The sequence below is a fragment of the Musa acuminata genome, chromosome BXJ1-5 (genome assembly GCF_036884655.1).
Source record: "Musa acuminata AAA Group cultivar baxijiao chromosome BXJ1-5, Cavendish_Baxijiao_AAA, whole genome shotgun sequence".
In the NCBI taxonomy this organism is placed as follows: Eukaryota; Viridiplantae; Streptophyta; class Magnoliopsida; order Zingiberales; family Musaceae; genus Musa; species Musa acuminata.
Genome location: NC_088331.1, coordinates 16,921,856 through 16,935,226, shown reverse-complemented (window position 1 = coordinate 16,935,226; position 13,371 = coordinate 16,921,856). Strand labels below are relative to the sequence as shown.

Genomic DNA, 13,371 nt, shown 5'->3' with positions numbered 1-13,371 from the left:
GACTTAAATAATTGATAAGAATATTTAAACTAAAATTAATAATAATATATTCAGATTTATATAAATTAATATTAGAATTAATAAGGAGCGTTAGAATATCAATAGCCTCATGGAGATTAAACTCGTACAAGATTCAAACACCAGCAAGCGCCATCCATGGTAGTGGAGATTTTGATCCGACCCTTGGTACTTTGCGAGGACAGGTCTCAGAGTTGAGGCTCTTTTGACAGAAGGCTACTGACACAACCATGTTGGCACATGCTCTCATTTAATGATTCTTTAAGAACCCATCCATTAAACATTGATCGGAAGATGCAGAGATTTCTTTGGACGTACCATGCATTCAATGTTCAAAGCTCTGGCCTTTTTCCCTCTGTTCTATACAAGTAGTGTTCATCTCCTCGGTTCAGGGATGTGTGGGCTCTTTGGTGGTGCACTCCAGATCCTGAGACTGATCGATCCCCGCATGGCAAACGAGCAAGGCCAGTGGAGATCAAACCTGTTCAAGTGTTGGCTGCTCTTGTGCCTGTTTCTGCTCCCATTGGCTCAACTATCAGAGAGCTCGATGATCTCAGTAGCCTATGTCTCTGCGCGGCGCCTGCTGTTTCCTTCCGCATCTCAGACCTCCACTGCCGCCTCCAAGTGCGAAGAGAGCAAGCACGAAGTCCACAGCGGCCCCAACCCTGTCTCAAACAGGTAGCGCAACTCGTCTTCACTATCTGCTCTTCCTTTGGCGCATGGCCATCGCTGCTACAGACAGAGCTGTGAAGTCGCTTCGTTCACTCTACTATGACGGCCGAGATGGGATTTTTGGCGTCTTCCTTGAGTTCTTAATCGACAGTAAGCAATGTAAATTTCGATGAATATATAAATGTATGCACTCCTAGCGAAGCATCAGTCTGCAAACACTAATAGGCTGTTGGAGTTGACATATCCCATCCTTACGTATCACTGAAGAAGCCATGATTTGACATGTAATCGAAGAAATAAAATTGGCAAGTGGGGGGACTTCGTTTTACTCACCGTGAGCATAGCATGATGATGTGTAATTGTTAGCCATGATTTATTCTTGTCGTACTTAGACAATCAACCAGAGCACGGTGTGACAAAGTCCACCGTCATTTATCTTTATCCCGATGAGCACATGGCCATCAAGTATTGTCCGTCTGTTTCGAGTAGACTGCACAATTTTATCTCTTGTACATCCAAAACGTGTGAGGTAGAGATATCTCTGAGCTATGAGGTCAGAGATATTTAATTTTTCTTTATTTTATTATAAATGTTATATTATATTATATTATTATTATAAATTTTATTTTATTATAATATTATTCGTTATATATTTTTTATTTTAAAAAAATTATTCAACCTGCGGATTGGATTGATTAGCGCATCATTTCGATCAGTGAGCGAGTGACTTGAGAGTAGGTCGGGCCGATGTCCAAACCAGTTTTAGTAGTGAGTACTCGATCATCTTTCACAAAGAAACATTTTTAATATTTAGAAGACCAGATAAATAAGTCATGTCATGCATGTGTCTCGTCCTGTCATGTTATTAGCATATTAATTAGGATTCAAATCTGTCCGAGCACTTCAAGTTAACGATCCTTAACGTCTTGAATTTTACATTTTTTTAAAAATTATATTATTTTTTTTATAATTATAAAAATAAAAATAGTTAATTTATTTTTATTTACTATATACAAAAATAGAAAATAAATTTTTTTTTATAATCTTATCGTCTAAAAGATCCTCGTGAAAACTTTGTTATCCTTTTGGGTGATGTATCCAATAATCTAAGATCGATGATGCTAGAATAAATATAACTAAATATTTTACGTTTGTAACTATAAAGATATTAATATAATTTTTTAAAATATATGAAGTGAAATACTATTGATAGCGAATTATAATGATAGCCTTCACCTTCACCGTTATAAACATCGAGATCTAAAACATAAACATAGTCATAGACAACAGCACATAAAGACATCTGTCGCTTTTGTTTAAGCACCTGACTTCATCTCTTCCGTCTATTTAGGCGTCAAACCTTATACTAACCACGTCAACTTCGAGAATGCCATCACCGGTGACGTAATAGCACGCAATCTCCACGTGGTCCAGCTCATTCATCCAAAGCCTAATAATTAATAAACTTTTGCATCCGCGTGCTGCGAGCGGTCCCCTCCCAGATCGTAACATCGTAACCGTTGAAACGCAAAATCTACGGCCGCGAGTAGAAGATGACACCACGCTGTGCCAAAGCACGTTTTCGTCGCCACCCTTCATTCGGCCACATCACAGATAGTTGAATCCCAACCGTCAAAGAACCAGAAATCCACGGTCAAGATTCGCTGTCGGTGCACGTTTTCCTCGCCGCCGTCGATTTGGTCCCCTCGTCAGTGGCAGGTGATCTGTACAGTGTTCTTTTCTGAAAGAACAACGCTTTGCTATTTTGCTACTACTCGCTCGGCTACCTGTCTTTTGATAGGTGAGAATGATGGAACCGTTGGTGGGTCCCTATGTGACATGTGGAACTTCCAATCAGGTGGCTATTCGCGTGGAGATCAAGACGAGAATTCCGAAAAACTGACGCCAGATGACGGATGCGAAGAGAAAAATAAAGAGTGTGATTACTCTACCTGGAACCCTAATCTATCGTTCGATAGGCAGATCCGGGAGATAAAAAAGGGTAGCGATGGTTTCGTTCCTAAATCGAGCAGTCGCCATTTGATGAGTCCAATTTCGATTTAATTGACCGACGGGCTACCGATTTCGCCGATCACTTTATCAGCGATTGTCGTCTTGATCCATCTGGTCACGGTTTGGAACAATTTTTTAGCAGTCTACTTTGTGACTGGGGTTGAAATCAGCGGGGAATCATCAAATGGCGAGGAAGATGCTGATAGATGGAGAGCTTGGCCAGACCGCAACGGACGAGAAACAGTATGATTTCGACCTCTTTGTTATCGGCGCTGGGAGCGGTGGTGTCCGCGCTTCTCGAACTTCCGCTGCCTTTGGAGCCAAGGTCAGGGGATGCGGATCTTCCGTTTCAGTTTCAGTTATCCTTTTCTTTCCCGCAGAATCCTTACCTTTGTATACAAATTGCTCTTTTCTGCGTGTCGCTCGATGGGCTATTCAAGAGTTATTTGATACTTTTGCTGGTCTGTTATCTTTATGATCATGTGAATGAGGATTGCTAGCATGATCAAATATTGCTTCTTCTGATAACTGTAACCAGTGTGTGGGTGGTTGTGGACCAATTAGAGCCTAAAGTTATTATTTGCTTTGCTTCTGTTTTGCTTGTATTTGTTTAGAGCTCCATGTTGAATTGCTACTTGGCATCTCATTCCTGCCGTTATCTTGGGGAGATTAATGTTTGGGATATTAATCTGTTGATTAATATCATTTCATTCATGAGTAATTGTAGTTCAGTCTTCTCTCAGATTGATGATTAGTGATTTAATTATTTCGGTTTTTTTTACCTCCTGGCTTGTTAATTATGGTGCAGGTTGCCATCTGCGAGCTTCCATTTCATCCCGTCAGTTCGGAAGTCATTGGAGGAGTTGGTGGAACGTAAGTTTTCTTTTCACGCCTGCTTTAGTTTGTTTGGTTTTAGCTCACAAGTCCTAACCATTTTCTATCTGTTGTTTATTACCTCTGTCCGAGGGATGTATGTACTCCTGTTTGCTGTTATTTCATACATTCTTAACGTAATTTTTTGAACTGGTTACTCTCCTAAACGCTCAGAAACCTATGCATGTATCACAAGAATGCAAATTAAATGGTCCTAGTGCAGTTGAACATGGCTCAATTATCCAACCTGATTGAAGCAATCTATAATTAGTTTCTTTCTATTGACCTTATATATTTTGTGACTCCTAGAATTTTCATAACAATCATGCCGAGTTTCATATTGAACCCTGAACAGAGCTTCTATGGAGCCAATGGTCTGCTAGAACCACTGAGACTCGATTGAACATGGCTCAATTATCCAACCTGATTGGATCAATCTATAAACATATTCTTTTTATTGACTTCAGATTTAGTGACTCCCAGAATTTTCATAACAATCATGCAGTTTTTCATATTGAACCTTGAACAGAGTTTATATGGAGTAAGTGATCTGGCTGGTATGGAATGTGTGCTGGAACCACTTAGGAATCCATAGGTTGGATCCATTTATAAACTGAATATTCACTGTCTGTGTCCTGAAAGCATATTACATGTCATTATGAGAAATACTGTTAATAAAGTGAGTTTATTGAAATGAATCATAAAATTTATTCAATAATATATATAATTTAGGTTGCATATGATGAATGATGGAGGTATTTTTTGTAGGACTAGTTTAACTTATTTGTTTAAGAGGAAGACATGGTCTTTTGTACCCAATAATTATTAGATAGTCAGCTTGGTGTGTTTGATTGAGTTTCTAGCTAAGATGGATATGTGTTGGGAGGATGCATGAGGACAAAATGATAGAAATTGATCAGTGCTATGGATATGAACGAGTTAGTTAGGAGTAAAAAAATTATTGCTTGTGGGGTTATTTGATTACTAATTTTCATATGTAAACTGAGTCATAAGTAGGTGGATAACTAGTACTTTTAGATATATGGTCAAACATGAAGGACAAACTTGCTCTTCTTCTTTAAGATTGATTTTGGAAGTTATATGGCTGATTATGAAAGATGCTCATCTCTCTCTTCTGCAACCAATTTCAAAGGAAAGGGAGTTCCTACTAGAGTAATTGCAGATGTGGAAGAATTGCTCCTAACATGTTCATACTCTTTAGTTTACGAGCGAAGCTATGTGTCAGGTTTACTTTATGACCAATTAAGATTGAATGGAAAAGCTAAAAGAGCATATTTTATGCAAAACACAAACAAAATAACATGCAACAGTTGGGGTTTTCTGAAGTGAGAAGGATCGTTGACCTGCTTGGAAATAACCAAATTTATGATTCATATTAAAGAAGCTTGTCAATGGAGGGATTTTAGATGGTGTGCCTGCTTTTTAATTGGATTTTGTCACTGCAATCAATTAAATTGGGAAAGGAAATGTCAAATAGCATGCTATGCATTGTAGATCTAAAGTCACTCTCTTCATCTCAAATAATTTAGACTAGTGTTGTTAGATGCTAAAAGATGCAGCTAGGTTGTTACTCGAGTGAAGCTAGGAGCTTAACAATATAAAAATTATAAAAAATAAAAAATATAAGGATAAAGATGATCATTAGAATAAAAACTAAATAATACAATAATCCAATATTCTCTCCCATATAGGAATTGTTTGATCGACAACATTCGGCCTCTTCTTGGCATGTTCTATTTAGGCCATCAAATCTTGTATACTAATTAAGACATGTGGATTTTTCATCATTGATGATCTTCATCGGGTCAACAGTAATGTACCTTTTTTACAATAAGATAAAAAAAATTAGGTACTATGGATTATCTAATCCTAAAAAACACTCATCTTAATTTGAGGACAAAGAAAGAGTAGGGGTGTTCAAATAATTTAAGTAAAGGAAGAGGTAGCTATTGGAAGAAAAAACAGGTAGAGGTATATTGACAAGTGTCTTCGGTGATGGAGATCTGTTAGTGGATGTCCGACAGTAGAGAGTTGAGGAGATAGATATGGTGATGGTGGAGGAGATAAAAAAGGGAGGCAAAGTATATATCAGGCAGAGAGACAAAGAGGGTTGTAGAGGTATCAAAAAGGGAGGAGGAGTGAGCCATTAGGTGGAAGAGGTGGAGAGCTAGGCATTGATTGGGTTGCTTGACTTGGACACATGGTCGAGTAGCTCGGTTGGGCCGTTCGATTCCTCAATCAAGTCACTCGATCAGACTAGATGAGTGATGGAGAAGCGACAATGGGAGAAGAAGCATCAGGGGTGTTTGAGTGCACGCGGGACCGAGGGGTGAAGGAAAGGAGATATATAGCAAGGTTCATCGTACCGTACCGTACCGACGTTTTGACCCGGGCTCGGTACGGTATGGTACCAGTGTACTGGGCGGTATATCAGGGCATACCGAGCGGTACACCCTGGTGTACCGAACAATTTTATACTTTTTCATACTGTAGCACTGTAGTACTGTAGCAGTGCTGGGCGGTACACTTCGGTATGGCAGACCTTGATATATAGTACCTAAGGTGGTTGAGTCTAACCAAGGCGTTGTTCGAGCTCAACTCTGGCTCAGATTGGATCAATCAATTTATCAATAGTTTGGCTCCATGCATAGTGGATCGAGCTTGGTTCAAGCTTGGGTATCGCTATGGGTTAACTTGGGTTATGCTTTTTGTGCCTAGTCTAGCCCAGATGAGTGCTTTGGCTGCTCTACACCCAACTTTAGGTGCTCGCCTAGGTGGTGCCGAGGCAAAGGCTCCTTGCCCCACATGTTTTTCTCTTGAGGTTCACTTCACTTGGTCTGATTGCCTCGATGAATGTCACTGATTTAGGACATAGACTATTTATTATTAACTTTTTTCTTATTGTGGTGAAGTTATACATCTAAGTTATATGATCCTGTCATACACAGCATACTAAAAAGCAAAATAATAATATGAAAGACATCATATTTATGTTAATATAAACAGGATATTAAAAGTAATCTATTTATATATATTTATTTGTAAATGACAAATGACCAAGGTGGGATTCAAGAAGTCTTTTATCAGCTAAGCTAGCCAACACCTTAAAAAATATGTTGGATGAGGTCTTGAACTTTCAACTTTTGGTAACTGAGTTTGTACACTACCACCAGACCAATGTTTAAGGTGTAAAAATACATGAACCCTCAACATTTGGTAAACGGGTATAGTACACTACTATCAGACTAATGTTTAAAATGTGTAATGCATTTATATTAATAGAGGATAAAAGCGAGCAAATTTCACCTCTCTCAAATCATCTTCCTTTGTAGATCCATTTATTTGCATCAGCCTCTAATTCAAAATCGTCACTTACAATATTGTAAATGTTATATCCAAGGTTCGCAATACTGTACCGTACCGGTATTTCGACCTGGGTTCGGTACCGGTACTGTACGGTATACCGAGCGGTACATCCAGGTGTACTGAGCGGTACACCTGGGTGTACCGAGTAAACTGCTACAGTACTGCACTGCTACAGTAATACAGTACCTCGGAACGGTAACAATCGGTTCGCGTACCGAAAACCTGTCAGACCGGTACGTACCGCCCGTACCAGGCGGTACGGCTTGGTACGGCAGACCCTGGTTATATCTAAATGTGGTTCACTAGTAGATATCACAAAATTGACAATATTGCCAATGTTTTATCTAAATGTGGATAGCTAGTAGATATCACAAAATTGGATCAGCATCATGTATTCTATTGATTTTATCTATGGAGAGACAGGGATTGTAAGTATCTTAAAATACAAATATACCCCAATGGAACAATAAAGATTATGCATATAATAAAATTTGTAAATTAATTATTTTATGTAAAAATGCATTGCACATAATTAGAACAAAGAATGCGTAACTAATGAATGATAACATTTATTATGTGTTTATCATATATTAATATAATAATATAGATGTTAATGTATTTATTATCTAAGTGTGGTCGCGTATCCATATCTATCCTTTGTTTTTTATCGGTCTTATCAAATTATATAGCATGCATTTTTTTGCTGTTTTCCTGGAAAATATAATTTCTACGTTGTTAAATCCAATAGTTTCAACTTTACCCTATGTATAATATCTTAATGAAGTTAAATGACCTCACATGTCGGGTTATGAAATTATTAACCAAGAGTTCAATTTTCATACATTTCTCCCAAGATTATATCACAATTTTTGCACAAATAAGATGTACATTATTTTATTTAAAAAATATTATTACTAATTTCTTTTGCTAAAGCTAGTAATTGGTATAACTCGTATTACAAAATTTACTTTCACTTTGGTGCACTTAAAGTCTTAAATAACGTCTTTTCATTTGCCCTAAGATTTTGAAACCTTAGAATCTTTATAGATTATAAACATATTATAAGAAAAATACCAAGAATTTAACTTGAAATTAGTTTTTTTTTAATGAATATGAAATATAAGCACTGAATAATCGGTCATATATTTCTACATTAGTCACAACTCATTTATATATTTCTTTAAAACATCAATTCACAATTTATCATAAACATGCATGAAGCAATATTAAACACACTCATAATTTAAAAGCAACTCATAATACATGTTATTGTATTATTTAATTGAATTAATAACAACATACTAAGTACATGAACTTTTATCATATATAATCAACTCATGAAATCACTGGTTTTCACGAAAAATTGTATTAAAATAATATTAATTTTCTGTTGAATTACATAAAGTATTTTAAATTATTCTAATGGATACAAAAAATTTCTTACCATAAGTCCAAGAGACAGTTAAAATTATTCAATAACTTTAAATATAGTCCTAATTAAGAAAATGATATTTGGTCATTTAATAGGTCAAAATCAACAAACTAAGAAAGAGTTAAAATTACCTATTCAATAACTTTAAATATAGTCCTAAACTCCTAATTAGGAAAATGATATTTTGGTCATCTAATAGGTCAAAATGATATTTTGATCAGGCTACTATGAAGAAGAAATCATAATTATCTATTGAGATTGAATATGTCAAACCAGATTAACTTAAGTATTTATAATCAACAAATATTTAAATATGCATAACCGATGGTAGCCGATGCAACAACTTGAAAAAGAGTTGGATGTAGTTGGGATTTGATGAGTTGGGTTGATTTTGTAATTTTTCCTCATTGGGTAAGTGATCATTAGAAGGCATGACCTCATGGCAATATTGTTTACCTTACAACTTAAGTGTCTAGAGTTTAAGTCATGAAAATGATCACTTTGCTTGCAGAGACAAGGATGTACAAACTGAGGTTCTTTCCTTAAAAACTACTAGCTTTTACGTGCGGATGATGACTGCTCATGAGATGGTTTTTCATGAAAAAATCACATTCAAACAAAGAGTCCTTCATTGGAGTGTACTAATGAAACAATAACATGGGGAACCCATGTGATACTTGTCTGTAAGGTTAGCCAAGTCTCAACCTCATGTGATCTGTTAAGGGCATGCAAAACAAAACCAAGATAGTTGAAGAGGTGAGTGATGAGCAAAATGTCGTTGTTGTCCTAGAAGGCACAGGGAACAAACAATTGAACACAATGAAAACGTAATTTTCCTTAAAAGACAATTGCCGTCTCGAACGATAGTAGGCTCTCGAGCTGTTGGAGAGCTTGATGGAGTTTTATGCTTGCATGAAAATGCTATTTATGGCCTCACAAGATGTCAAAACTCTCCAACTACTATATCAATGCCCCATTCGTTCTAGTGCCACCTAGAATTCCAGGGTGCTGAGATGATTGACATTTTCCGCCACAGCCAATGACGTGAAAAGGGCTATTTTGATTAGTTTTAGCTTGAGATGCTGACGGTCGATGGAATGACATACGGATTGCATGTACAACAAATAACAAGCAAATTACTTGCAAAATGAGGCTTTCGGCTTCCGCATGCCTTTCGTATGCCTCGCTATGTAAAGTCATAGTCATACATGGAAAAGGGTAACAACAAACAAAAGATGGTCTGCTTGAGCAATAAAGGTGCTACATCGTGAGCTTGTTGCGGCCGTCCATGACACACTTATCAAAAAGTTGGTGTCTTCAAATGAAACATGAGTTAAGATTAAGCTAGCCTTCATTTAAGTGTTTTGTGTGTCTGAGAACTTTTTCTATAGTGTGGTGGCATATATTTTATTGGGTTCTGTATATGAAACCATGTTGAACATTCTTGTGCTTTCCCTTCAGGTATCCCGATTACTTGTTTGTCCTTAATAAGAGATATGGGATCTTTAGACAAACTTATACGCATATCATAAGAGAGGAATTTTTACTCCCAAGTATTTATTTGGGTTTCTTCTTGAAAGTTGATACTAATCTATGATTCTATATGTCATTTTATTATGAGATGTTGATGCTACAGTGGGAAAATAGTGACCATATGGTTGTAATAGCAATGTATGAAAGTGACTATATAGTTAAAAACATCTATCACATGTATAAATTATTTTTGTTGTCTAAAGCTGCAACTTGCCATAATCTGCCCATTATTATGGCAAGTACTTCCTAAATGCCTCTTTTATGAGGTTGATATAGAAAGACATTTAAGTTACAATTGATGCATTTAGAATTTAGAACTGATCTTAGTTTTTTCCTGTATAATTGCTGGCAACTAGTTCAGTGAATTCATTCTGGTCTGTTAGTTGGTTCTATCCGTTGCTTATGCTTGATGGAACTGCTGCTAATTCTTCCATTTTGAGAGGAAGATTTTGAAGTCAACAAATTGTATCTTCTAATTATAATCCTCCTTATGATGTTCAGGTGTGTTATACGTGGATGTGTTCCTAAAAAGATATTGGTTTATGCTGCACAATTTAGAGGTGAATTTGAGGTATGATCTTGGCCACATATTGCAACTGATTTAGTTTCCTAGTTGTTATCTAATTCAGCAAAGTCATGTGGTCTGTGTGATGTAAACTGCAATGAGATTCTCTCTCTTTCCACTGAGCAATCTAAACATCATGCTGGTTCAGGGACACCTTATGCTTTTGTACTTTGCCTTTCTATGGAAATGGGACGAGCCTGGCTATAATGGTTGCTCTTTTGCTATCTGGCTGATTAGGGTCTAAGTCTTAAAAATAAGCTCTGTACTTGTAGAATAAGGCTGTGTACATTGGACCTTGTACCCAACAATAGCAGGAGTCTCATACACTAGATCCACCCTTCTTTTGTTTTGTATGGAAAATGTACACATACTCCCAACTATTTTTTGTCTGTAAATTTCTAGTAAGTCTTACAAAGTCATTACAATTTAATTGACATTCTCAGTATTCATGTATATCATATGTTTACATACTTCTATTATTTATTATTCTGCATTTTTGACAAATATTTCCTGAATTGACATTTTTTTTTTGAATCCAAAACAACTCAATTCTGCAACCTTATGCCAAACACCAAATTTGTGGCTCATGATCAATTGAGAGCATTCAGTTCCTTATATTATCATTGGCCTAAATTTATGGAAGCATGATAATTTTGTGGAAGAACCATTATACTGCCTTATGACTTGATTTTAAGAGTGCAATATTTGTTCTTTATATGCTGATTTTTAATCCATGTGCCATCTTCTAGAGAATGAGTTCTACATGTATTTTATTGAAACTAGTTCACTAGTCACTCATGTTTAATGGAAAATGTTATTGGTATCAGTGTTGATTTCTTAAATTTTTTATGATGTGTAGTATGCTGAATTGCTTTATTTTAGGCTTTTCTGGTGAGTATACTGTGTAGTTTTTTGTTTTTGTTTTGGCTTCTTATATTGTCGCTGAATATTTAGATATGATAAGCGAGATTATTCATGTGGGGTGAGATATAATAAATAAGACTAGTTAGTTGAAAGGTTTTTTGTAAGGCGTAAGTGCTTCTGGATTGCTGTTTTTCCTGTCTAGAAATACTGCCTTGATGACAGGATATTTCAACATTTTCCTGTAAAATGTCTTCCCTTGACATAGGGCTATGATGAGAATTGTGTCATTAATTGTATTGATGCCTTTGTTATTTTTGGGTGGAAGATGAACAGTGTAGCTTGGACTGTGGATAAATCTGGTGTATTTTGTGGCAACTCTTTATTCTTATTCTATTTTGTTTCCTTTCCTAGTTTGCTTTTTTTTTAAATTAAAATTAGAAGGCTTAGTTTCAGTAAAGCATTTCCCGTGTCTTCGGTCTTTTATAATATCAACAGCAACAATTTCTTGTTGTAAGTGTGGAGGCTTGGGAAAGCAGTGTCTTTTGAACATTGTAGTGTCTTATTGTAGTTGTGTTCATGATCATCCTTATTTGGCATGTCCTGTTTCTAGCAGCTTCTAGAATGGATTTTTGGTTTTCTTTGGAACAATGAGCTTGCCTTCTAGATATAGATATGTTTTTTATTGCGGGTTTAACAGAAAGGTGGTGGAACTTATTTGGAACTATATATGTAGCTTGGTGTATTTGTTTGGATTGTTTTATCAAGAACTAGTTTCTTTATTAATCTCATTATTGACTTTTAAATAGGTTCTTTAAGTGGATATTGAGAGTTTCTTTTTTTAATTTCTTGTTTTATTCTCTAGTTTCTTTTGGAGGATGATTTGTACCTCTTCCACTATAAAGTCTTTCCTTATTTAATTGTCACAAAAGAGGTTTTCATATGTTCTTTGAATCAAGGTTTCAAGGCTCAGTCTAGAAACCTATATCGGTCTTGGACGGACTGGCATGGGTCTGGTACATATTGGCAACTGACACATAGTATGCCAACAAAGCAGTAAACATCGACCAAAGAGAAAGATGGAGAGGAGGGCCGAGGGGGGTGGGAGTAGGTTGAGAGAGGAAGGTGAGAAAGAGCAGGTAGAGGAAGAGAAGTAGAGGAGGAAGGATGCAGCAGAGGAAATGGTGACTTGGTGGTAGTATAGCAGCAACGTAGCACGATAATGGTGATGTAATGAAGTGGTGGTGTTGGTAGAGGTGAAGTCACTAAGTGCTCGAGTGCTCACCTAGGCAAAGTGAGCCCCGAGTGCCTTGAACAGAGGGTGAGTCATTCGCTTAGCCCAACTAAGCCATCTCGGGCTAATCTAGGCTTGCACTACATGCTTTAGTTGATATGATTGGACCAGGCTTGACTTGAGATTGATCTGAACTCAAGAGGAGAGACGTAGACAGGAAAATGGTGACTTGGTTGTACGACAGTGTCAACTTAGCATGATAGTGGTGATGTAATGAAGTGGTAGGTGCATAGGTAGTAGTGAAGTCATCAGTCCTCAGGCACTCGCCTAGGCAAATAAGTCAGGTGAGGCAAGCTTTGAGCCACTCCAACAGACTTGTGTGACTTGCTTGCTTGGCCCCGCCACGGTAGCATTACTTCTCGATCTAACCCAAACTTGCACCATATGCATTAGTTGATATGACAGGACCAATCTTGCTCACGACTAATATAAGCTCAAACGGAGGGACATAGAAAAAGAAATGGTGACATCATGGTAGAACAGTGCCAGCGTAATGGGATAGTGGCTATATAATTAACTGGTAGAGGCATAGGTAGCAATGAAGCCACCAAGTTCATACCTAGGCACACATTTTAGGCATGAGGTGCTTCAAACAAACTCAAACGAGTCGTTTGCTTGGTCCAGCCCCAATAGTGCTACATCTCAAGCTAACCCAGGCTTAGACCAGATGCATTAATGGATATAATTAGACCAAACTTGACTCAAGATTGATCTAAACTCAAA

At 36.9% G+C, this 13,371-nt stretch overlaps 1 protein-coding gene across 1 annotated transcript in view; it reads left to right on the top strand.

Moving 5' to 3' along the window:
- Positions 1 to 2,599: 2,599 nt before the first annotated feature.
- Positions 2,600 to 13,371, top strand: part of LOC135673873 (glutathione reductase, cytosolic-like) — a 31,363-nt gene continuing 20,591 nt past the window's right edge. The window contains exons 1-3 of the mRNA XM_065183269.1: positions 2,600 to 3,028; positions 3,512 to 3,576; positions 10,430 to 10,499. Of these exons, the coding sequence (XP_065039341.1) occupies positions 2,888 to 3,028; positions 3,512 to 3,576; positions 10,430 to 10,499 (276 nt within the window). The 5' untranslated portion in view covers positions 2,600 to 2,887. The remainder of the gene's footprint in view (positions 3,029 to 3,511; positions 3,577 to 10,429; positions 10,500 to 13,371) is intronic.